Genomic DNA, 27,371 nt, shown 5'->3' with positions numbered 1-27,371 from the left:
GCGCAGGAAAGCTGTCCGAGAATCACTCACCCAAGAGGAAAAATGTGCTGCCGCTGCCAGATCTCAACCAAAATATACAACACTAAATAGACTAAATCAAGTGAAAAAAAAAAAGTCATAACTGAAACTATTTTCATTGTATTTTATTTTATCCACAGGGAAATTAATTTTTTAACAAAAACTAAACTGTTAAAGACAGACCTACTGTAATTATCCAAGGCTGTTAATCGATAGTCTATGCATTTGTTAAAGTTGTCAATTTGCAATATTTCAACTTATTTTTTAAAAGAATACTTACATTTGTATTATACTTACATTCATTTTAATGATATTTTGCTTATCATTTATTTATAATAAGCTACTAATACTTGTTATTTTTTACTTATTTTTAATTCTTAATAAAAAAACACTTCTGGCATACATTTAAATTGACACCTGCCATGGTGTTTCTAAGTCATCTCATCTCTGATTTAGATTAGTGTGTGTACTCAGCCGATGCACAGTACTGTTTAAAGGTGAAGCATGTAGTTTCTGGGACATTAGTGCCACCTAGCAGAATTACAAAAAATTGCCATATTTTGCAAACGCCCCTTTCGCTCGTCACGCCGACTCAACTCAAACACAACTCAACAGCTTTTACGGGTGCTTGTGAAGGGATCCACAGAAAAATGTCAAATATACTGTATATGGAAACTTTTAGCTGTGTTGCTATGTGTCATGAGAGTAAGCAACTGAGCAGCTAACAGTCTGGACCCTATTTTAATGATCCAAGTGCATGGTCTAAAGTACAGGGTTCAGGTGCACTTAGGGCGTGTCCGAATCCACTTCTGCTATTTTAACGATGGGAAAAATGGTCGGCGCGCCCGACACATGGTATGAAAGGGTTGTCCCTATTGTCTTAATTGAGGAATGGGTGTGTTTTGGGCGTTACATGCAATAAACCAATCAGAGTCTCATCTGCCATTCCCTTTAAAAGCCAGTTACACTCGCGCCATGGCGGATTCGCTATTTACATGGCGGAATTTGCAAGCGGAAAAACTGAATGCTAGCGAGGAAATGGATCTACTTGTGCGCAAGGTTAAAACGTGCAAGCAGACCATCCACAGGACAAAGTGTACGCACATTGTGGACTCGCCTATGGGCGCACATTACTAACGCGCCCAAAAAATATTGCTCTGTTGCCTCAAAATAGCAACGCGCCATCAATGCGCCAGAACACACATCGTTTTCAGACCAGCACGCCCATGGGCGCACAAATGGGTGCAAATGCATTTGCTATTTAAACAACATAGCAGGGACGTGAAAATGATAACTGCGTCAGGCTGAAACTAGCAAAAAAGCACCTGCGTCGCGCCTGCCGCTTTGTGTATGATAGTGCCCATAGTCTAGTGTGAACGCTAACACGCGTATAATAAACCCATCCAATGTACACCAGGTGCATTTTTGACATAACGCTCCACCCAGCATACCCGGTTTAAAAAGTCACTGCTTGCCACTGAGATATACTGTGTGTATATATATATATATATATATATATATATATATATATATATATAGTATATATAATTTATTAGACTTTTTTTTTTAAATTACATTTATTTATTAAAAAAATGCAGTAATATCCTTACTGTTGTGAAATATTATTACAATTTAGAATTTCTGTTTTTATTTTTAAATGTAATTTATTTTATAATATATACATATTTTTCATATATATTTACATAGCACGTTCAATTTTGTAGGCATTTTTTACTTGACTGTGTATGAAGATAAACAGCAGTGGTTTTTTTCTGCCTTTCTCAGTGTGATTATGATTCCAAAAACTAGCCCTACAGAGTCTACAGAAGGTCCCGGTGCAGTCTGTGAGTGCCCTACAGCATATTCAAGCAGCAAACTGCAAATGGGGTAAATAGAGTACATGTGATGCATTGATTTGACTGGGATTCGCAGCCAATGGCACTGAAGTACTGCAGTTTTCGGGAGCTGTCCGTAGTGCTGAAGTCTGTCAGCTGAAGGGCTCACCAGGTGTCTGCCTTCTCTTTTATCAGTCATATCAGATGGAAAAGCATGGCCACATTCTCTCTGGGTGCATTTGAGGCTACGTTCCAGTTTTACCTCAAATAAGCACCTTAGCAGCGATGCTTTTTCAAATAAAACCTGATTTATTGATTTACTGAAATGATTTATTTATTGTTTGTATGTATGTTGTGTATTTGCTTCTTGGCTTCCATTCAGAGCTTGACATGATAAATAGACGGACAGAAAAGAGTTATGTTGCATCATAAATCATTCATAATCAGAACATCCCGTTCCAATCTTGATTTTATTTTTTATTCAGGAAGCTCTGGATTTGTGGAGACATTTTTATGTCAGTGACACTTTCCCTCCGTGGCCTCGGTCGCACATTTGTCTCTCAGTATAAAATGTCTTTGACCTTTGTGAAGGTGTCCGTCAACTCCTTGTCATTCCACTCTTCAGATAATTACACGTCTCTAAAAGTGAGAGCACATACCCGCAAATTCACCTTTACGTTTCACCTCATTCTCCACCCCTCTCAGGCTGACGAAGAGCACCTCCTCTTCCTCTGCCAGGAACTTTTTTTCCCCCCATCATCCTTCCTTCCTTTACTTCCTCCTGCATTGGTATTCACAGCATGACATGTACCTGCTCTTCCTCTCTGATAAAACAGAAACAGCCCCATGGTGCCACAGAGAACTCGGCACATATGAGATAATTTGCTGTTTGATCAAAATAATTGCGCTGTCGGAATCGTCTGAGAGAGCCACTTCATTGCTGTTCGACGGATAGCGGAGGAATATAGAAAACTCATGGAGCGGATTGAAACCCCAATGTACATAAGGGGAGGTAGAATGTGGGTGTACGAATATTGTTTCATGAAATAAGATAAATGAGGTGATTGTGTTTGATTATATGTACTGGTGCTTCTAGGTTGTGTTCTCTAGATGTAGGTCTTGTTGCTGGCTTGACAGTGAATTATCACTGAATTTCAGTTATTTATTTTCTTTGGCCTTTCCATTATTGAAAGGTATAGTAGACACAGGACTGGAAAAATCACCACAGCTTAATGTGTTGAAGAAATTAAATCTCTCCATCCATCCATCCATCCATCCATCCATCCATCCATCCATCCATCCATCCATCCATCCATCCATCCATCCATCCATCCATCCATCCATCCATCCATCCATCCATCTCTCTATCATCCATCCATCCGTCCCTCTCTCTATCATCCATCCATCCGTCCCTCTCTCTATCATCCATCCAGTCCTCCCTCTATCCATCAATACCTCCTTCTATCCTTCCATCCATCCCTCCCTCTATCATCCATCCATCCGTCCCTCTCTCTATCATCCATCCATCCGTCCCTCTCTCTATCATCCATCCAGTCCTCCCTCTATCCATCAATACCTCCTTCTATCCTTCCATCCATCCCTCCCTCTATCATCCATCCATCCGTCCCTCTCTCTATCATCCATCCATCCGTCCCTCTCTCTATCATCCATCCATCCGTCCCTCTCTCTATCATCCATCCATCCGTCCCTCTCTCTATCATCCATCCAGTCCTCCCTCTATCCATCAATACCTCCTTCTATCCTTCCATCCATCCCTCCCTCTATCCCTCTATCCCTCTATCTATCTATCATGGTATTTCAGCCTATAGTTTCTATTTTTGTGACACTCGGCTGCTCTGTGTCAACGTCTCTTCTCTCTTTAATATTTCAGCCAACATTTACTGTTTGGCTTAATGGCTTTTGTCTTTCCCTTTTCGCGCCCAACTGTTTGAGACTGAATTTGTGTGCTTGTGCGGGTCTGTGATAACAGCACCACACAGAACTACTTCGTGCGTATGTTTTAATCTATCTCAACAAATGACTCCACAAAAGTGTGTTTCAGACATTCATATCATGCTGAGTTTCTTTATGAAAAGCAGTCAAGCTGTAATAATGCTTAGGCTAATGTGAAATGCAGACCACAAGATTTCATGTGCAGGACCTGATGACTGGTCACAAATGAAGAGCGATGAGTCAGAAAGCCTTCAATTTGTAGTCATGGGCTGTCAGCAGTGGAATCAATGAAGGATTTGAAGATAACACTTTCAAAGGAATGCGCTTTCTGAATCTCTGCACAAAGAAACGTCTGGTTTCATGAATTTAATTTATTGAGCAGTATTACTGACTGGTGACATCACAGGCTTTAGGGACGTCTTTTGTTAACCTGCTTTGTGAGCAATCACTTTGATAAAAATTGAATTTTCTTTTTCATTTTTGATGCTTTCATTTGGTCAAAAAGGCCATTTTGTATAGGTCTGTATATTTTGTACTTGGTTTAGCATTTTTTATTTTCTGCTAAAGCCCACTTATGTTAGTCATTTTTCACTTATGTCATTTTTCATGACTTTTTTTATTCTTATATCATACCTGTAAGACTATTAGTCTATATTTAAATGATGGTTGTTATGATTGCCAAATCTTGTCATACCGGTTTAGTTTGATTAAAAAGTTGTGAATTTGAAGTAAATATTGTGCAAAATAAGTGTTAATTACCTTGATGAAGCCATATCAATTGGTCACCAATAAATATGCAAATGTAGGCGGATACGTATCTCTATGATCAAGGATGTGATGTCATAGTTAAAAAAAAAAAGATGTTGACTAGATATTCTCAAAACATTTGATCAATGTTCGCACAGTAAAGAAACATGATAGGACATCACAGAAAGTCACTTTTCCACCATGTAAAAAGTTTTCTTTGAAACGGATACAGATTCCCAAGTGTTTTCTTCCGGCTGAGTTACATCAACATCAACCATCTCCAGCAGAACTCCATCAGGAGCGGCTCTGACAGTCAGCTCCACGTCGTGAGCTCAGAGGACCTGATGTGTGACGCGCAGGGAACTAACCAGAATGAATGGGGCAGAGGCAACAATAAACTAATTTGTGTATCTGATCTCTTCCTTCCTCATCTGTCTTTTCCCTTGACCTTTATAGTTGTGACATTTTGACAGTTCAAAGGTAGAAGAGAGAGGAAATGCTGCAGGCAGAATTCTCCCATCTGAGTCTTTTCTCTAGAGAGCTTGTGTCACGGAGCGCATGAGAACGTCTTGCAGTGTGCTTTGCAGTGTACGCTACTCTCATTCTTTCTTTTCCAATTTGTTTTCTCATAATCAAGCCCTCTATTGCAAATGCAGAGGAAAAACTATTCACTTGTAAATGGAGTTTTGACATCCATTATCCAACTTAGTTATTAAATTATATTTCACCTTGCGGTAACACTTTAGTATGGAAGCTTGTTTCCGCCACAGAATAAAACATTTTAAAAGATAATTGCGACTTTTTATCTCACAATTGCGAGTTTACATCTCGCAATTCTGACTTTATTTCTCAGAATTGCGATATATAAAGTCAGAATTGCGTGAAATAAAGTCGCAATTGCGTCTTATAAAGTCAGAATTGCGAGATATAAAGTCAGAATTGCGTGAAATAAAGTCGCAATTGCGTCTTATAAAGTCAGAATTGCGTGAAAAAAAGTCGCAATTGCGTGTTATAAAGTCAGAAATGGGACTTTTTTTTCTCGCAAGTTTATATTTTTTTTTTAGAGTTTATATCTCGCAATTCTGACATCTTTTCTCAGAATTGTGAGATATAAAGTCCAATTCTAAAGGCCTGTTCACACCGGGACGAATTTTGCGCACGATATTCGCCGACGTTTAACGCCTCGTGACTAAACAAAGGGCGCCAATGTGAGTGTGCACACCGACGCGAAAAACGCCACGCGTAAAAGCGTCATTTTTTTTTTAAAAACGCCTCGGGTTCATTTTTTTGGTTTGACGCGCCGTGTCAAAAACTATCCGACCAATGAGATTGGCGCTTTTGCTCACGTGTCTGGAGCTTCTGAAGTTACAGTAAAACACAACTTGGGGGCGCTCAAACCCAAAACGGTCTTGCCGAGCACACATATGTAACGGCGAAGAAGATATACACCGCTGGTAGCGTCTACACTGCCGGGAAGAAATAAGACGAGGAAGATGCAAGGCAAGATGAATGTAGAGCTGCTGGTCTCGTTGGTGTCGGAACATAAAGAACTATGTGACAAACGCGACAGCGACTACAAAAATCTTGATAAAAGAGAACTGTTATGGAGTGGTATTAAGCGCCATCTAATGTCAGGGAATGAATTTGCATGTTCACTCGGCTCATTGTCAGCGAAAATCGATTGGGTGTGAACACAAAAAACGCGCTGAAAAACGCTGGCGAATAACGCGCGCCGATATTCGTCCCGGTGTGTACGGGCCTTAACGGGAAAAAAAAGACGGGACTTTTTTTTTTTTTTTTTTTTTACCTCAGCATATTATATCACACAATTCTGACTTTATAACACGCAATTGTGACTTTATATCATGCAATTCTGACTTTAAATCTCCCAATTGCGTATTATAAAGTCAGAATTGCGTGATATAAAGTCGCAATTGTGAGAAAAAAAGTCAGAATTCTGACTTTATAAGACGCAATTGCGACTTTATTTCACGCTATTCTGACTTTATATCTCGCAATTCTGACTTTATAAAACGCAATTGCGACTTTATTTCACGCAATTCTGACTTTACTGTATATCTCGCAATTCTGACTTTATAACACGCAATTGCGACTTTATTTCACGCAATTCTGACTTTATATCTCGCAATTCTGAGAAATAAAGTCAGAACTGCGAGATGTAAACTTGCAATTGTGAGATAAAAAGTCGCAATTATCTTTTAAAATGTTTTATTCTATGGCGGAAACAAGCTTCCATGCTTTAGAATACTGTTCCATAATGCATAATATATAGTTAATTCTAAAGTGAAGATCATGGTAACCCACTAATAATGACGGTAGCATTACCAAATTATTTGATTTGAATTTCTAATTACTTGGAATAGTATTCTAAGGTTATCATATTCAACTACAGCCAGTAATTTAATCTGAGACCTTTTTTCTGGTATAAAAAAGTATTTTTGGGTGAATAAACATCGCAGTTAGAGTGACAGCACCAAACTTATGAAGTTCAACCAATTTTTTAAATATAGTAACAACCGATTTTTGTTTAAGTCGAAAATTAGTTATGAAAAGCAGTTTTTAACTGAATAATTCACTAAGAAAATGACGTTATGTTTGACACAGGCGTTTAAGTCCACTTTTGAATGCCATTCCCTCACTAACTTCCCTCCGTCTCGTTCACTTGGATTTATGTCATTGCTTGCAACGAGTGCAACTGGAACCCTTGCAATGGGTTTAAATGGGCTTAAACACACTAAGCCCTCGATCACTACTTACACTAAACTATTTCCCTCCATTGTTTGAATGGTGTAAGGTGTGTGAGTAAATTAAGTGCGAGCACTGTGAGTTACTGTTGTGATATCACAATCCTGTTTCATTCACTCTCAGAAAAAAAAGCTGTCATCCTTTCAAAAGGTACACCTTTGTACCCAAAGAGTGCATATTAGTACATCAAAGGTACATATTGGAACCTTTTTACCATCCCAGACAGCTTTTGTACCTTTTTTTCTGAGAGTGTTATGGTCTATGGGCCTGTCTGAAGTGTACATGAGTAGACTCACTATCTCTGTCAAAACACTTCCCCCATCCACTCGACCAAATTCCGTAGTGAGTTTTTCAGTGGTGTTAAATGAAAACTTCTTGAAAGTTTGAATCCTCTGTTTGTTTGACAGTTAACTTTCCTAAAGAGCGTGTCATGACACTAGTCAAGTCACATTTATTTATATAGCGCGTTATAAAGTACAGATTGCTTCATAGCAGCTTTACAGGGATAAACAGGAAAATAATGATTCAATGATGCAAACAGAGTTCAATTCTACTGTAAAACAGCTCTGACAAGAAAATAGTGTCATTGTTTAGCTGAAGTGTTGAGACATTAGTTTCACATCACGACTGACATTTGTGGAAGCATGAGGACTTAAAAAAAAAAAAAATTAAATTGGTAAGTGTGTTTCTGTGAACCTGTTCAACTGTTCAATTCATTGAATCAAATAAAAACTCAGATTCTACGATTCGTTCGCGTCTTCACGCAAGTCAAGTCATCAGAAACTTTCTATTGAGTGAACGCAGTATCCAGAACAAATCAGTATTTTTTAAATAGGTTGAATGAATGATTCAGTGACTCACTTATAAAGAGAGTCAGTCCTCCCTGAATGGTTCAGAATATAAATAGTTTGATCAAGAAATAATTTTATTGTCGCCCAACCCTAATACATGAAATGTTTTTAATGTATTCCAGGCATCACAATGTTTAAAACACAAGATCAGCCAGCATTATGTTTTCATCAACCTCAGCTGCATACTGCTGAATATATTCATTTTAAGCATTTATTTTATTTCTGAAGACAGGAACCAGCATGTCAGCCTTACAGGTAACATACTAGTAATGTTTGCTTGTTCCTGGAGTTATTCTTCACCAGATTTGATCAAACAGTGGCTTCAGGCATGAAAAAATTCAACCAGCCTGCACTGTTTGCGCACTCGCTTTTATCACCTCAAACCAGACGAAGACACAAGCTTCCAGGAATCCTGCTTGACAAATGTATACATGATAAAATAGATAGAGCACCTGCTCTTCCCTGGAGAGATCTCCATCCCTACCTGCTTCCTTCTCTCACAGCTCTCAGTACATCAGCGCTGTTTATTTCCACTGTGTTCATAGCCAAAGAAAGTGTACAGTGGGAAAAAAATGGCTGATTTGTGCTACCCATAACCATGGGAACCGAGAATCTCTGAAGCCCAAGAAAGTGGTGGATGGGGAGGGAAAGCTCAGGAGACTTTCTTTTTTCAGTTGTTGTTTTTTTCATACAGCTTTTATTTTATACTAAAATTCCCAATTAGAAAAATATATACAAGTTCTCTAGAGAAAATACTAAGAGTAAGAGTGTAGAGTATAAAATTAATGTTGATATAAAAGCGCAGGTCATTTTATACATACTGAGTCTGACTTTTGAGAGAGTCTCTCCATTTTGCATCAATGAAACAATTGTGATATTAAAAAGGTTTAATTTATGATTTTGCTCTCCTATGGGAGAGTGACATATCAGGATTTTATTAAAGCGCCCCAGATCGTTGTGTTTGCTAATCATAAACTCTTCGCTCCAGTCACGTCTGCATTGCCAGGCTTGAGGATATCAGCTCTTGAGTGGATCATTTCGTAGGCTGTATGGTCAAAGCTGTTAAGTTAACAGTCATGAACTCTTATGAACATTTCATGAACCTGTCTCTGATATATTATGCATACAGATGAGTATTGGTTACCGATCTGGCATACTTAATGCTGCTTAATGGGCAATCTTTATAATAGTGGTAATTTTTAATGGCTCTTTATAGGTGTGTAAATGCTGACTGTGCCTGTGAAATTGCATATCAGCTGATTCATTTGCAGATAAATTGAGGCCATGATATTCATTTTCACTTTCCAGCTCAGCATAAACACAGATATGCTTTTTTTAGTGTTCCTGTGACAATTAAAGGCACAATATGTAACTTTTTTGCTTTAAAAATAGCAAAAATCACTATATCTATGTTATATATTTTTTTAGTTGTGTACTTACATTATCCCGACTGTTTCCAACAACTTTCAAACCAGGAGAAATTTGTAATTTAATTCGAAGACACGTCCCATTTTTTTATTTCCGTTTTGTCGCCGTCAATGGCGTCATATCCGCGTTGTCCCTGGTTTCCGCTCGTACTGCCATAGCAACCATAGCTTTGAACCAGAGCCGTCTGATAGTAACCAAGGCGACAGACGTGGACCACTGTGTAGTTCGCAATGTCTATTTGCACACTTGTTGTTTCGTTCAAACATTATGGACCATGGCAAGCAGACTTTAGATAAAAAAGGAGAACTAAAACGAGAATCAATATCAGCGCAGTGTTTTCAAGATGCCGAGAGCTCCCATAGACAGTATATAAACGAGAGCTCCATGTCCGAGACTTCGACCGCTCCTACATGTACTTTATTAAACAGGTGAGCACATTTACATAAAACTAATCAATGTTATATAGTTCAACAATGATAAAATTTCAGAATATGATCTGTATGTTATTCTAATATTGATCTAGCTTACTGCTAGTCTCATACAGACAAACTAACACATATAATAACATAAATTTCAACACATTCAAATGCAGTTTAGTGTGATAGTGTAATGTTAGACCTTTACTTTGTCTAATAAACTGACCTGTGAGTAGTAATTCTACACTTGCGTGTAGTTCGGTAGAATGAAATGTCCTTATTCCTTTTATATCCGCGGGACTCGCGTCGCGTGTGGAGCTGATAGCTGTCTCTTAGCAATCCCGAACTGCTTCATATCACAGTCATGATAAAAACATCGATGTATTTACTCATCCATAAACATTATTAGATCGGTCGGCTTGACGTTGACGACAAGATCCATAATTCTTCGCAAATGTTGCGTCATCAAACTACGCCTTTGTTATTGTAAGAGGTTAGTGACCCCTAGCGGCGAAAAAAAATACATACTGTACGTTTAAAGGGATAGGTAAAAATCATACTACTACCATTCATACTAACACTGGTGATTTATACAATGAAAATGACCAAGAAAGTATTATAAAAATAGTCCAAAAGATTTTCCAAGTCCGAAGTTATTGAAATTTAAGTCTTTTTTTCAATACAATTCTTGACTTTTTATTAATTTTACTCTGCAAGGATGCATTAAATTGATCAGAAGTGACAGTTGTTTATGTTGTTACAAAAAAAATCTATTTCAAATAAATTATGTTCTATTTGACTTTCTATTCATCAAAAAATCCTAAAAAATGTATCAGAGCTTCCACAAAAATATTAAGCAGCACAACTGTTCTTAACATTGATAATAATAAGAATAAGTAAAAATACAGCTTCGATCACAGGAATACATTTAAAAAATATATTAAGATAAAAATATGTTATTTCAAATTGCAATAAAATTTCTTGCAGACCCCAAAGGTTTGAACAGTAGTGCACTTGTTGCAGCAAATTTAATGAATTTAAATGTTTGATTTTTGGTTTTCCTTTAGTTTAAATCAGCCAATTCATGGTCCGTTTACATCGTTTTCAACTAAAAACGTTTTAACTAAACCATTTTTGCAGTTCATTTATACAACAATGGCATTTTGGGGACCTGAAAACACAAACGGTACAAAAACGCGAATTTGTGAAAACGGTGACGTCATACGCACGCGTTTGATTACAGTGAACCTAAACACAGGTCTGAAGACTGCGAGGTATAGTTTCTCTGAAATAGGAAAGCAGGAAGCGCTGTGCTTAACTTTATCCAGAGAAGGAATGTTTTGAAGTGAGGGATTTGTTGGGGTTCTTCTGGAGCCGCGGTGGATACAGTTTAGGTTTTTATATGAATAGAATTACCCCAACTATAGAGAAAACAATATAAATATAGCATACAAGAACATAAAAATAAGGTTGAATAAAAAATATATATTTTGTAATCTGTATTTTGTTGATGAATTGTCATGATGTCCACAAATTACAGATGTTTCACAAGCTTTAAGAATCAAGTTCACGCAGTTAAACGTTCAAAATTTGTCTTAGCTTATCAGATCAGAGAAAGGTTATGCTTGTTATGGTATCAGCAGTTCCAGCAGTCACTTTCGTTGAGTCTGGAAGCCTAACAATCTGCAGACAGTGTGTAGACTTTAAATGACATACTGCATGTTTGCGAATACATGTTTTTGAGCCAATGCATGATTTGCATGCCATTTGAATGTTTTCACTGTGCCAAGTGTCTGGGTGTGTTGTCACGGCAACTGCTTTTGTGTACAGACAAGCTAGCTGCGCATTATTATATTAGTGGTTTATGACACGTTCATTCTAGCATGTGTTTCTGAGGAAATTATTTTGATTACAACATTGTAAAAAACTAAAAGGTAAAAGTATTCCTGAATGGCTAAAATTTCACTGTTATTTATTTATATGAAAGAACAATTTATAATAAAAGACAAAAATAGTTTCCCTTGTTTAAAAAAATGAATGCCAAAATCTATGTGTCTTGTGGTTTCTTTTCAGAAAAGTGCAGATAATTGAACAAAGATTTTTTGTTACATTTTACATTAAAGAAAGAGTTTAAGGGCAAATTGAATTGTATGTGTGTCATTTGCCGTTTAAGTAGGGACTTTTTTTTTTTTTTTTTTTGTGCTGTTTTTACCTGCTCAGAAAAGTTGCATTTTCAAATCACCCCCACTATTGGGTCAGTCATTTGTATTTTTTCCTTAATCATCTGTATTTTATACTTACATCTCACTATGACAGCCTTGGTTGCACTTTGTGTGGCCATTAATTCAAATGTGCACTAAAATTATACAGTATCTCAAGTCCACCTCCCAGTAATGAGGCCTTTATGTGAGCTTTCTAAAAAGTATGATTGTTTAAGCAAAGCTCATAAAACTCAAATGTTGACTCATAAATGCCTTGACCATAATGTTTAATTACCTTTCTCTGTCCCACTTCATTTTTGCTTTGAGTGCCAAATCAGCGGATTCTACTTCCATTCCTAGCTATTTTTCGTCGAGAAATGGAACCAACAAACTAACACTTCCCATTGCCATTGTGTTTAAAACTTTTTTCAAGAGTTATCAATTCCCTATGTCACAATCTACATTGGATGGAATTGTAGAGTACATTTTTTGGAAGAAAGTAAGACTTTTATATAGCAAGGATGCCATTAAATGAATCAAAAGTGACAGTGAAGACATTTATATAATTTATATTTATGTTATAAAAGATTTGTGCTTCAAATAAATGCAATCCGTTTGTCTTTCTACTTTCTATTCATCATGAAATCCTGAAAAAAAATATTCACAAAAATATTAAGCAGATGTTTTTAATATTGATAATAAGAAATGTTTCTTGAGCAGCGAATCATCATAGTAGAATGATTTCTGAAGGATCGTGTGACACTGAAGACGGCAGCTTTGCCATTACAGGATTAAATTACAATTAAAATGTATTAAATAGAAAAAAAGTTTAAATATGCAATAATATTTCACAATAATACTGTATTTTTGATCAAATAAATGCAGTATTGGTAGGTATACAGTAAGAGACTTCTTTTAAATACGTAAAAGAAAATCTTAATTATTTGTAACTTGACCTAGCCTGACTTCGTCATACTCATATTCTAGTCAGAATGTGAGTCTGATACTGCTTCATAGGGCTTTGATTATGGGGCGTGTCTCAACCGAACCAGAAAAAAAAAAACGCTGCACTCAATTGGATAGACCTACAACCAATCAGAGCAACGGAGTAAATGACGCATGTTCTTCATTCATATTTTCAACCAACAAAATGTAGCGGCTCTCTGTTCCTCTTTTAAAATGAATGCGCTGTGGATATCTTATAACAGACGCGATGGCGGAATCTACACATTATGTTTCATAAACAAAGTTCGGGAGGAGCACGTACAAATAATCAATCCAATATCAACTTGTCATCAAACAATACCATGTCTAACGTTACCCCTATCTATCAGCATGAGGAAGCATATTCACTCTGTCAACTTACCTAACACTCCTTGACAGTTTTTCAGCATCCCTCCACCACCCCGAATCCTCACTCTTGTCTTGTTCTCTCACAACCAGGAACACGGGGGGAGTATGGCTACCGAGCCCACAGCCCTCTCCTCGGACAGCACGATATATACGCATTTATTCTATCTGACTTATTTGTGTGAACTCGTTAAATCTCATATACGCATTTATTCTATCTGACTTATTTGTAAGTGTGAACTCGTGAAATCTCAATAGGGCTTGGGCGTTGTGACGTCATACTTGGCGTGGCGGCCATGTTGATGGCCTCGCGAATGTAAACATACAGCAATTCATGCCAATCTGTAAGCAAAGTCACGTTAGACCTAGCTTCACAACTCGCATACTGTAGTTAATGCTGCAGTTTTGTAGTACGAATTTTTGCTGTCAGCAGAGGGATAGCAACAGAAAGATGAATGTTGAAATTTTCATTTTTCGGGATATTTTATAGGAAAATACTAAATCAGGAAGACAGCGGGAAAAGAGCTCAAATGCGTGAGAAACCCGGAAAAAACGGGAGGGTTGACAGCTACTAACTACACTTTTTTTGCCGATTTTGTCCACATAACGTTACTGGTCCCTTGCTTCCCTATTTAACGTATCCCCGTAAATTCCACATCATTTTCGGGACTTTAATATCTCATTTCTTTCTCCTAACTCTGCTTCTCCTCGTTCGACTTGCTGTATGTTTACATTCGCGAGGCCATCAACATGGCCGCCACGCCAAGTATGACGTCATGACGCCCAAACACTATTCTCCAGCGGCAGTCATCTTTGTTGTAAACAAAATTCAACCAGAGCCCGTCTACGGAGAGCCTGCCCACTCCCTATTAAGCTCTATTGTACCGAATTTTGGTTGTAGTTCCACCAGAGTTCCACTGGGGGCGATCGCCATGAGTGCAAAATGAATGGGAGTCAATGGGGCTAGACGGCTAAATTTGTCTCTTTCACCCGATTGCCGTTGAGAAATCTCAGATCTGATTGTAGATTTTGCAAGTTCAACATGGGTTTTAGGTCGAAAGTTGAATGAACGAGTACTTATGTCCTTTTGATTTCTTACAGGCTGAGTTGTTGTTGCCCATAAACGCTAGCATTCTGCTAATGAACGCTGATTGGTCAGTTAAGGACTGATTACGACCAGAGATACCGCTTGATGGCATCGTGGCATCCGAAGCGGGACCAGAAACAAACAAAACAAAAACTCTTCTAGCACGTGTGTTTACCTGTGTCAGCTGTGTTGTCGATGCCTCGAGTGAAAAGAAAGTGCACAGCACGAACGCACCAAAGTGACTGAAGGATTGCCGTGAAGCAGTATTTCTGGTCGTACATGTGAATGACGTCATTGACACTTTAAAAGACTTTTTAAAGCAAATAAGTGACTCAAAAAAATCTAACACCCAGCAGTGTGTAATTTATTTGCATCTCCTTTCGAATACAAGATTCAAATTACTAGACAAAAAATTATATCCTGAGAAAAGTGGATTTTTATTGGTATAGCGCCATAGACCTCCATTCATTCTGCACTCGTCCTGTGAGCGCCCTCATATGGAATCAGAGAGGAACTGCAACCAGTTCAGAAGCCGGAAGTGTACTGAGAGTGAAACTTCTCGCCATATTAGACATTCTCTGATTCAACCCAACCGCTCTTTGATGACGTGGGTGATTACGTAACCGCAGATCATCTGTCCATCATCGATTAAAGCCCGCCCTGGCAATTTGATTGGCCCTGCCTTCTGGGAGCCGAGCATAATTACTCCTCAACGGATCGAGTCCAGACCGAACTTCCCGACCAAAAAATGTTGTGGGCGGGGTTCGGGCTGGCACCCAGGCAAAACTTGACCACTAGTTTATATATAAAATAAATAATTTTCAATGATCGTGATAATTTTGTGTTCAGCAGATCAGTACTTAAATGTAAAGATTTGGGTTTTCATTTGAGCACATGATAGTTCAATGACCCTAATGTTAGCAAATAAATGGTTGTTTCATTAAAATATTTCAGTTTGCATCCAGACATTTAAGTTGAGTGTTTTGAGCTATAGCGACTCTCAATTTAGACACTGAAATTCAATGCAAATTAACAGATTATTAACTGTTCACTGTAAGTGATTCCTGTTTGGCCTGAGAGGGAGTGCTTTCTTTTACCACGAGTGTCTAATCTATGATTTTGTGCCTCCATTTACCTCTTGTCACACAATGGATGCAAATTACTCCTAGGATCTGAGCATGCAATTAAACACCTCATTTCCGAGTGTGACGAAGCTCTGTGATTAAAGGAGAGGCTGTGGAACGGGCAGGCCTTGTCTAGCAACACACTAACGCTTTTGCACTGGTTATAACCTATTAAAAGTGAAAATGTTGAATGATAAGTTTCACAGTTTAGTTATAACAGAAAACAAGAACTGCAGTGTTCATTTGAGAACATTTTGATGAACGCTATCATTAGTCTTGTAGTCAAAGTAAGACACAAAAAATGTACACAACCTCTTGGCTGGTGTTAGACAAAACAACTTGGGTCTTCAACGCAACATGCTGTGCACACACTAGGGAAGGAAATATCCCATTTGTTTTTAAAGGAAAAGCTGTGCCACAGTGGATTGAAGATTGAATTTAGCCATTAAAAGCAAATTAGTTTTTATGATTCTGTACTTGATTCTGTGTAATGTAGGAATAAAAAACCTTTAGTGTCTCATTGATACGCTGTTACACTTCACTGAGTTTTCTTTTAAACAGAAATAAATCTATGCAAGTCTTATTAGAGCAGTGAGACTGCCTATTGGTTGAACGATTGTGGGACACTTTTAATTGCAAATTGGAAATCAAATTAAGTTTGATCAAAACTAAATTCGTGATCATTTCAAAATCGATGTGCAGTGTATTTCATCTTGATCTTTTTATATTTAAAATAAATTAAGTGGTCACAAAGCAAAAATGTTAACATGTGACCTAAAATCAAACCAAGTATATAGATTTTGTCAGGGCTTCAAAGAGGGATTTTTTTTTTTTTGACTAACTCTCAAATTTTCCAGTTTTTGTTTTTAGTCATTTTTCTGTTTTGCATAAAACTTTTAAATAAGCAAAACTGTTATTGGTGTGCCTTAGGGTTCAGCTTTGGGGCCAGATGTGTTTTCAGCTGAGACTTCAGAGAAACATTTTTGTTTTGTTCACTCTTCATACTAATTAGTTTTTAGGAAGCAGACAGATGCTGCATACATTCCTGTCATAATAAAACATTTAGTCTGGCATTAAAATAGGAACTTGATTATTGCTTTTGGTGAATAAATGCTTATTTGCTCCATTGTTGTATAGCAGATAGTAGGAGTTTGCGTGTCTTCTGCTGGTTACTTCTCACAATATGCATGGTCCTTTTGAAGTATTTGTTGGAGGTTTCCTTAAATCATATGCATGGATAACTGTCGTTTATGCTATTTTAATTGATTTAACATGCTGTGCATATAATTGTTGCTGCTGTCTTCTTTACTGTCAGTCGTTGCACACATTAGGATGTTATGAAAGGCTGAGAAAACTGACTGATGGACGTTTTCATAAATGAAATGCCTGTCTTTTTTTCTTTCTTTTTTTTTTCAACGATGAGACACTGTTTATCGCTTCCTCCACTGCCTCTCGTCATGCTGTTTCGGTCTGTTAGAGAGAGTACAGCTCTAACACATCCATGCAAACCACTCCTCATATAAAAGGCTGCAAAAATAATGTGCGGTTGTCATGACGCCCATCATCTGTTCAGTTCAGAAATGAATACAGTAGACAGGAGACTGTCAGTCAAATCAAAGCGGCAGGACAATTACATAGCTAGCTTAGGATTTTGGTTTATACATTTTCTTGAATTCTTATGGTTTCATGCTCTTGGAAGCCAATAATTGACCTTACAAAACATATTCATACATACAAATTCAAGTGAACCCATTCTTAATTTTATTTTATTTTTAATGTAATGCATCTTGTTCATGTTAGCATCTGTCTAATTTTTCTGGCTTGAAATTATACATTTGTGGTATAATTTTAAGTTTAATTGACAAAAATAGGGATGTTATATTTTGAAATAAATCAATGTATGTTGCTATACTAAACATTATTATGTTTAGTGCCATTTTATTATTTGAATTTAGTGTTATTTTCTTCCTTTGCTGTCTTCAATAAACAATCAGAACAACTCTGCGACCAAGTTTTTGTTAAGAACCTAATATCTAAGGGTTCTGAGGCACGACATGTGTTAATTCCTACATGCCAACAAGAATTTCCAACAAGTTAGACTGAGTCGTCGACTCTGGATGTTGTAAAATAAGCCACAAGAGAAGCAGGGGTTTATTTTCCACATTGTGCATCGCTGCTCTCTGAAGAATGTGCCTGAAGTCTTCCCATGTGCCCGAGACAAGTCTTGAAATCTTCAATTTCATGCTTGCTTAATCCTTGAAACACAATTATTGATTGCTGTTTATAATTGCCTAATGATGATTGTTATGACCGGAAGAGGGCTGGATGGATTTTGTTGTTGACACATCTGCTTTTTTAAAGTCTATGTAACTTTTTTTTTGTGTGTGTTCAAAATGAACCAAATCTAAAGGGATATTTCACCCCAAAATTAAAATTGGACACATCCAAGATGTGTCTTTTTCTCTTCGCTAGAAACATAAAGAAGATTTTTAGCCGAAAGCATATTCCTTGGTGATTCATAAAAGCAAGTCAATGGCTACCATAACATATTCTGACGATTCTTTGAAGTCTTTTGAAGCTAAATGATCGGTCTGTGCAAGAAATTGAATTACAACATTATAACCTGTAAACCATAGCCTCGGCAAGCGGTCCTGAGTGTGTTCATGGCAGTCTGATCACGAGCTTCCGTCATCAATCAATCAATCATCAATCCTTTTACATGTTTTTGTCTTACCCTGATTCACTATGCCAAGCCTATATTAAGTGTTTATATTTTAGACCTTACATGATGGTTTTTGCGGGGAATTGCGTACATACATTACGTGAAACACTGTGCGTGTTTCGTTATATCCGTAAATAAAGAAAAGTTGATGGCTACTTTGAGGCGTGTATGGTGTGGAAAGTGGCAGAGGTCGAGTAAGAAAGGTTGACGTGTAGCACACAAAATCTCAAACCTCCTGGGTTTTAAAAAGCGCAGAAGAGAGGAGAGTCTGCTGGCAAAAATAGGTACGCAATAAAGCTAGTAATAAAACAAGAATCAACATTGGAGATGGCGAGAATTGAGGGATTTGAAATGTAAAAGTAATTTATTACTCAACATGTAAGTAATAAACCTCAACAAGGTATTTTAATGAAGAGATAAATTGTCATATGTATCTCTCTAACAGAGTTCATTGTAAAGCATTTTTGCAAGGTCATATTCATTTGCACAGTCTTTAGTTTAAGAACAACCAAAACAACGCTCAGCCGCAAAATGCATGCAGTTTCGCTAGAGGGCCAAAAGTTACATAGTGTACCTTTTTTAAGCAAATTGTTTGTCACAACTAAAAACTAAGTCAGTCTGACCTCAAACAGACACTAAAAGCTCTAGTAGCCTAGAAAAAGCACCCTTTTCTTGTTACTTATAAGTCTAATCTAATCCTTGTCTTTTCCCCTCCTGTTTCTTTCTCTTCTCCTTATTTTGAACCATCCCTTCTGCTCCAGCTGGTTGGTGGTGAGTTTGACCTGGAGATGAACTTCATCATCCAGGATGCAGAGGCCATCATCTGCATGTTGGAGCTGCTGGAACACTGTGAAGTCACGTGTCAGGCGGAAATCTGGAGCATGTTCACTGCCATACTGCGCAAGAGTGTCCGAAACCTGCAGACCAGCACTGAGGTTGGCCTCATTCAAAGGCTATTGCTCAAAATGAGTTCTGTGGATGACATGATCGCAGGTGAGTGGCCTCGACCTAACCACAGAGAGTTCAAACTGACCTCTTGTAAAACCCATTTCTTCCTATTTTCCTGAAGTTCTATAAATGGTTAAGCTCTGAAATGAAAGACATGCAACAATACAGTCAGAAACGTCACATACTTGTTTCGAGAAGGTGGATTTGAAATGGAAATGACTTAAATGTCAGTCTGTTCCTTGAAAGAGAAACCATTTATGTACACTTTACATTGCATCTTAAATGGAGCTTGTTGTTTATGTAGCCTATCTTAAAAGGTCAAAAATAACACTCTTAAATCTGCTTTGAACAGCACATGCAAAATATGAGAAATGTCTTGTAGATTTCTATTTTTTAGACGTTCGAGAGCGGTGCGAATCGCTGTGAGTGAAAGAAATGTGGATTAAACTGCAATCTTCTCAGCAGTGGAATTCATCATTGGCAGTAGAGAAACCGAGAGAAAAATCTCATTAGTTGCACCCTCTTGTAATGAGATTGAGTGGCAGTTTAGAGCAATATTAAATTTTAGTTGCCGTTTATGAATGAAGAAGGATGTTTTTTTTATTCATTCCGTCTATAATTCATGGCCAACATCTTCCTCTGTTTGCATAAATGCCATTTTTCACAATCGAAATCTTTTAAGAGGCAGAGGCTGTGAATTGGCTAATGGAAGGTTTCAGCAGCAGTCTTGTTGAAACTCAAAATTAAAGTGTAAAATGGCATTAATTAGCATAACTTCTCATGTTGTTCTCAGAGCAGCGAGTGTTTAACCTGAAACAAAAGAGCTAAATCAACTGTTTCCCTTCATTGGCAAAGCTTAATTTTCAACATCCTCTACTCCGATTTTCAGTGTCACATTATCCTTCAGAAATATGTTGATTTGCTTAAGAACTGCACATTGTGAAAATGCTGTTTTGTCAAAGTTGAAATTGTGGTGGTCAGACACTCACAAAATATGGAGATATCCATTATCCAAAACAAGGTCCATCGGACAGCAACGATATATAATTTATATTAAAATGTACAGTTCAATACAGTAAAATCGCAGTGTTCCAAATTTTTCCTACTTGAATATCCAGCTTTGCTGTAAAATGTCATTTTATGTAAGTAAAATTTGTTACAAATGCTGTTTAATGTCGACTTTTATCTGTATTTAACCTGGAACATTTTATTAAGGAAGAGCTAGCTCCATTTTAGACATTTAAAAGTCTGACTGCCTGACATGTACATTCAATTTAATCACTCTATTATTTAATTTAACACCTTATAAAACTTCAGTTAAGTTTCGCCACTAGAGGTCGCTAATTCTAAACAAGAAAAAAAGCGTAGCTCAATGACGACGTGAACGAGTGTGGAATCATGGGAGTTGTTGTCTTCACCTCTACAAAGCAATCCGACGGGACTCCGGCAGAAATCATGTTCATGGATGAGCTAGAGTATTAAAGTTATTTATTCACTTGAATTCACATTATTACATTTTTTGGACGAATTAAAATTTTGGCTATTTTACTTGGTCAAAACAATCATATGAAAAATAAGTCTGGGTGTGTTGAAAGTTATATGTTACACTCTCGTTACGCTCGGTGACTGCTATGAGACACTTGTTGCACAATGCTTAAGCCAGATCGATATTAGAATATCATATATTAACTAGATGTACCGCATCGCGGTACAAAATATGACCGCCGCTCAGGCCTGCACTGGCTTTCCACAAAAATAAATGACGTGGAGTAATTTGGCTGTATTGCGTGTTTATGTATATACCTAAAAAAAGTAATAGTATGTGCATGCCTGTCTGTGTGTGTGTGTGTATGTGTGTGTGTTTGTGTATGTGTGTGTCTGTGTGTGTCTGTGTGTGTGTGTCTGTGCGTACATGTGTGCGCGTGTGTGTTTGTGTGTCTGTGCATGTGGATTTGTATGTGTGTGTATGGGTGTGTGTCTGTGCGTGTGGATGTCAGTGTGTGTGCATGCTTGCGTTTGTTTGTATTCCTGCATGTGTGTGTGTGACAGTATCATCCTAAACCAGCAACCCTTCGCTCAACAGCACCATCTACAGGCCGATGAGTGTACAGTCACTAAATGTGCACATAAATGAATTTATTTTATACCCCCCCCATGGATGAAATTCTACAAAACTTAGCAGAGGATACCCCCAGAGGATGTCAAGTTAATCATACACATGAAATATGGTGCAGTTCTGAACATCTCCACTGAAGATAGGGGCGATTAAAGCAGAATAATATTGCATTTTCATTTTTTATGGGAGGGGCGCAAATCACAAATGAGTGATTATGGGCTAGGTTGATGTGGGCCCTTAAGAGCAACATACCATAAAAATGTCTTCATCCTCGGTGCCACGGTTCAGGTATTTATTTAGGAAAAACTGCATTTTTTCGGGTTTGGGGGGGCCCAGCGCGGGGGGGGGGGGGGGGGAGTGGCCCCCGGGGACCAAACGAAATTTTTCCTTAGAAGTCTAGTGGGGCTACATGCCCACCAAATTTCATGTTTCCCGGTGTTTCAGTGTCCCTGGTATCGTTGACGAAAAATTTACGGGGGCCCCAGCGCGGGGGGGGGGAAGTGGCCCCCGGGGACCAAACGAAATTTTTCCGTAAAAGTCTAGTAGATCAACATACCATAAAAATTTCTTCATCCTCGGTGCCACGGTTCAGGTAGTTATTTAGGAAAAACTGCATTTTTTTGGGTTTGGGGGGGCCCAGCGCGGGGGGGGAGTGGCCCCCGGGGACCAAACGAAATTTTTCCTTAGAAGTCTAGTGGGGCTACATGCCCACCAAATTTCATGTTCCCCGGTGCTTCGGTGTCCCTGGTATCGTTGACGAAAAATTTACGGGGGCCCCAGCGCGGGGGGAGAAGTGGCCCCCGGGGACCAAACAAAATTTTTCCGTAAAAGTCTAGTAGACCAACATACCATAAAAATTTCTTCATCCTCGGTGCCACGGTTCAGGTAGTTATTTAGGAAAAACTGCATTTTTTTGGGTTTGGGGGGGCCCAGCGCGGGGGGGGAGTGGCCCCCGGGGACCAAACGAAATTTTTCCTTAGAAGTCTAGTGGGGCTACATGCCCACCAAATTTCATGTTCCCCGGTGTTTCGGTGTCCCTGGTATCGTTGACAAAAAATTTACGGGGGCCCCAGCGCGGGGGGGGGAAGTGGCCCCCGGGGACCAAACGAAATTTTTCCGTAAAAGTCTAGTAGACCAACATACCATAAAAATTTCTTCATCCTTGGTGCCACGGTTCAGGTAGTTATTTAGGAAAAACTGCTTTTTTTGGGGTTTGGGGAGGCCCAGCGCGGGGGGGGGAGTGGCCCCCGGAGACCAAATGAAATTTTTCCTTAGAAGTCTAGTGGGGCTACATGCCCACCAAATTTCATGTTCCCCGGTGTTTCGGTGTCCCTGGTATCGTTGACGAAAAATTTAAGGGGGCCCCAGCGCGGGGGGGGAAGTGGCCCCCGGGGACCAAACGAAATTTTTCCGTAAAAGTCTAGTAGACCAACATACCATAAAAATGTCTTCATCCTCGGTGCCACGGTTCAGGTAGTTATTTAGGAAAAACTGCATTTTTTGGGGTTTGGGGGGGCCCAGCGCGGGGGGGGAGTGGCCCCCGGGGACCAAACGAAATTTTTCCTTAGAAGTCTAGTGGGGCTACATGCCCACCAAATTTCATGTTCCCCGGTGCTTCGGTGTCCCTGGTATCGTTGACGAAAAATTTAAGGGGGCCCCAGCGCGGGGGGGGAGTGGCCCCCGGGGACCAAACGAAATTTTTCCGTAAAAGTCTAGTAGACCAACATACCATAAAAATTTCTTCATCCTCGGTGCCACGGTTCAGGTAGTTATTTAGGAAAAACTGCATTTTTTGGGGTTTGGGGGGGCCCAGCGCGGGGGGGGGAGTGGCCCCCGGGGACCAAACGAAATTTTTCCGTAAAAGTCTAGTAGACCAACATACCATAAAAATTTCTTCATCCTCGGTGCCACGGTTCAGGTAGTTATTTAGGAAAAACTGCATTTTTTGGGGTTTGGGGGGGCCCAGCGCGGGGGGGGAGTGGCCCCCGGGGACCAAACGAAATTTTTCCTTAGAAGTCTAGTGGGGCTACATGCCCACCAAATTTCATGTTCCCCGGTGCTTCGGTGTCCCTGGTATCGTTGACGAAAAATTTAAGGGGGCCCCAGCGCGGGGGGGGGAGTGGCCCCCGGGGACCAAACGAAATTTTTCCGTAAAAGTCTAGTAGACCAACATACCATAAAAATTTCTTCATCCTCGGTGCCACGGTTCAGGTAGTTATTTAGGAAAAACTGCATTTTTTGGGGTTTGGGGGGGCCCAGCGCAGGGGGGGAGTGGCCCCCGGGGACCAAACGAAATTTTTCCTTAGAAGTCTAGTGGGGCTACATGCCCACCAAATTTCATGTTCCCCGGTGTTTCGGTGTCCCTGGTATCGTTGACGAAAAATTTAAGGGGGCCCCAGCGCGGGGGGGGAAGTGGCCCCCGGGGACCAAACGAAATTTTTCCGTAAAAGTCTAGTAGACCAACATACCATAAAAATGTCTTCATCCTCGGTGCCACGGTTCAGGTAGTTATTTAGGAAAAACTGCATTTTTTGGGGTTTGGGGGGGCCCAGCGCGGGGGAGGAGTGGCCCCCGGGGACCAAACGAAATTTTTCCTTAGAAGTCTAGTGGGGCTACATGCCCACCAAATTTCATGTTCCCCGGTGCTTCGGTGTCCCTGGTATCGTTGACGAAAAATTTAAGGGGGCCCCAGCGCGGGGGGGGGGGGAAGTGGCCCCCGGGGACCAAACGAAATTTTTCCGTAAAAGTCTAGTAGACCAACATACCATAAAAATTTCTTCATCCTTGGTGCCACGGTTCAGGTAGTTATTTAGGAAAAACTGCTTTTTTTGGGGTTTGGGGAGGCCCAGCGCGGGGGGGGGAGTGGCCCCCGGAGACCAAATGAAATTTTTCCTTAGAAGTCTAGTGGGGCTACATGCCCACCAAATTTCATGTTCCCCGGTGTTTCGGTGTCCCTGGTATCGTTGACGAAAAATTTAAGGGGGCCCCAGCGCGGGGGGGGAAGTGGCCCCCGGGGACCAAACGAAATTTTTCCGTAAAAGTCTAGTAGACCAACATACCATAAAAATGTCTTCATCCTCGGTGCCACGGTTCAGGTAGTTATTTAGGAAAAACTGCATTTTTTGGGGTTTGGGGGGGCCCAGCGCGGGGGGGGAGTGGCCCCCGGGGACCAAACGAAATTTTTCCTTAGAAGTCTAGTGGGGCTACATGCCCACCAAATTTCATGTTCCCCGGTGCTTCGGTGTCCCTGGTATCGTTGACGAAAAATTTAAGGGGGCCCCAGCGCGGGGGGGGGAGTGGCCCCCGGGGACCAAACGAAATTTTTCCGTAAAAGTCTAGTAGACCAACATACCATAAAAATTTCTTCATCCTCGGTGCCACGGTTCAGGTAGTTATTTAGGAAAAACTGCATTTTTTGGGGTTTGGGGGGGCCCAGCGCAGGGGGGGAGTGGCCCCCGGGGACCAAACGAAATTTTTCCTTAGAAGTCTAGTGGGGCTACATGCCCACCAAATTTCATGTTCCCCGGTGTTTCGGTGTCCCTGGTATCGTTGACGAAAAATTTAAGGGGGCCCCAGCGCGGGGGGGGAAGTGGCCCCCGGGGACCAAACGAAATTTTTCCGTAAAAGTCTAGTAGACCAACATACCATAAAAATGTCTTCATCCTCGGTGCCACGGTTCAGGTAGTTATTTAGGAAAAACTGCATTTTTTGGGGTTTGGGGGGGCCCAGCGCGGGGGAGGAGTGGCCCCCGGGGACCAAACGAAATTTTTCCTTAGAAGTCTAGTGGGGCTACATGCCCACCAAATTTCATGTTCCCCGGTGCTTCGGTGTCCCTGGTATCGTTGACGAAAAATTTAAGGGGGCCCCAGCGCGGGGGGGGGGGGGAGTGGCCCCCGGGGACCAAACGAAATTTTTCCGTAAAAGTCTAGTAGACCAACATACCATAAAAATTTCTTCATCCTCGGTGCCACGGTTCAGGTAGTTATTTAGGAAAAACTGCATTTTTTGGGGTTTGGGGGGGCCCAGCGCGGGGGGGGAGTGGCCCCCGGGGACCAAACGAAATTTTTCCTTAGAAGTCTAGTGGGGCTACATGCCCACCAAATTTCATGTTCCCCGGTGCTTCGGTGTCCCTGGTATCGTTGACGAAAAATTCAGTAAGGTGACGGAAAAAAAAAAAAAAAAAAACTTTGACAATCCCTATATGACCGCTTTCGCTAGCTACGCTAGCGGCGGTCATAATAAAAGCTGGATGACTTGTGTTGCTAAATGGCATGCAATTCATTTTAAAATATATTGTATGGTGGAAAAAATGCTTTATTATTGTTACTACAGATAGCCTAAAGTCCTCCTGATTATGCTATGTTAGCCACTTGGTACAAACATGTTACCCATGGTAAATCAAGATTCAACCAATAAGACTAAACGTGTTGCGCTATATAACAACGAATGGTTTTCTGTCGTTAAATGTATTCAAACAGTTGCTCACCTCTCTAATTAAACACATTAAAGCGTCTTTGGTGTTTCCATGGCTTCTACGGAAATCGAGGGTAACACGGATATGACGTCATTGACAGGCAACATAATGACACGGGCCATTGAACTGGTTAAAATTGCTGACTTCTCTGGATTTAAACATTATTGGAAACATTTGGGATAATGTACACAAGTCAACAAAATACAGGGTGGGCCATTTATATGGATACACCGTAATAACATGGGAATGGTTGGTGATATTAAAGTCCTGTTTGTGGCACATTAGTATATGTGAGGGGGCAAACTCCTCAAGATGGGTGGTGACCATGGTGGCCATTTAGAAGTCAGCCATCTTGGATACAACTTTTGTTTTTTCAATAGGAAGAGGGCCATGTGACACATCAAACTTATTGGTAATGTCACAAGAAAAACAATGGTGTGCTTGGTTTCAACGTAACTTTATTCGTTCATGAGTTATTTACAAGTTTCTGACCACTTATAAAATGTGTTCAATGTGCTGCCCATTGTGTTGGATTGTCAATGCAACCCTGTTCTCCCACTCTTCGCACACTGATAGCAACACCGCAGGAGAAATGCCAGCACAGGCATCCAGTGTCCGTAGTTTCAGGTGCTGCACATCTCGTATCTTCACACCATAGACAATTGCCTTCAGATGACCCCAAAGATAAAAGTCTAAGGGGGTCAGATCGGGAGACCTTGGGGGCCATTCAGTGTGTGAAGAGTGGGAGAACAGGGTTGCATTGACAATCCAACACAATGGGCAGCCCATTGAACACATTTTATAAGTGGTCAGAAACTTGTAAATAACTCATGAACGAATAAAGTTACGTTGAAACCAAGCACACCATTGTTTTTCTTGTGACATTACCAATAAGTTTGATGTGTCACATGGCCCTCTTCCTATTGAAAAAACAAAAGTTGTATCCAAGATGGCCGACTTCTAAATGGCCACCATGGTCACCACCCATCTTGAGGAGTTTGCCCCCTCACATATACTAATGTGCCACAAACAGGACTTTAATATCACCAACCATTCCCATGTTATTACAGTGTATCCATATAAATGGCCCACCCTGTATATTGTTCTAGTGGTTTTTGGATATTTTAATCCAAAAATCGTATGTATCGTAAACCTTTTTGTCTTATACTGAATTACAGTATTTTTAACCACTGGACGTTCCCCAAGGAAGGCTTATGCTACCAGACTCAGGAAAGGTGCTTTCTGGGGTCTGTTTGATCCTTCTGCACGTCTTACTGTGAAATTGCTATTTTGCACTGTGTTATAATATAATACACTTGTGTAAGTTGCACACCT

General features: G+C 39.9%; 1 protein-coding gene across 1 annotated transcript in view; it reads left to right on the top strand.

Annotated features, from left to right (window-relative positions):
* The window catches only part of nbeab (neurobeachin b), a 298,682-nt gene that overhangs the window by 56,711 nt on the left and 214,600 nt on the right, over nt 1-27,371 (top strand). The window contains exon 3 of the mRNA XM_081369689.1: nt 19,260-19,491. Within this exon, the coding sequence (XP_081225815.1) occupies nt 19,260-19,491 (232 nt within the window). The remainder of the gene's footprint in view (nt 1-19,259; nt 19,492-27,371) is intronic.

The sequence above is a fragment of the Scardinius erythrophthalmus genome (assembly GCF_964197995.2).
Source record: "Scardinius erythrophthalmus genome assembly, chromosome: 7".
NCBI lineage: Eukaryota > Metazoa > Chordata > Actinopteri > Cypriniformes > Leuciscidae > Scardinius > Scardinius erythrophthalmus.
Note: the sequence above shows the minus strand (reverse complement) of the source record. Positions and strands in the feature narration are given on the sequence as shown.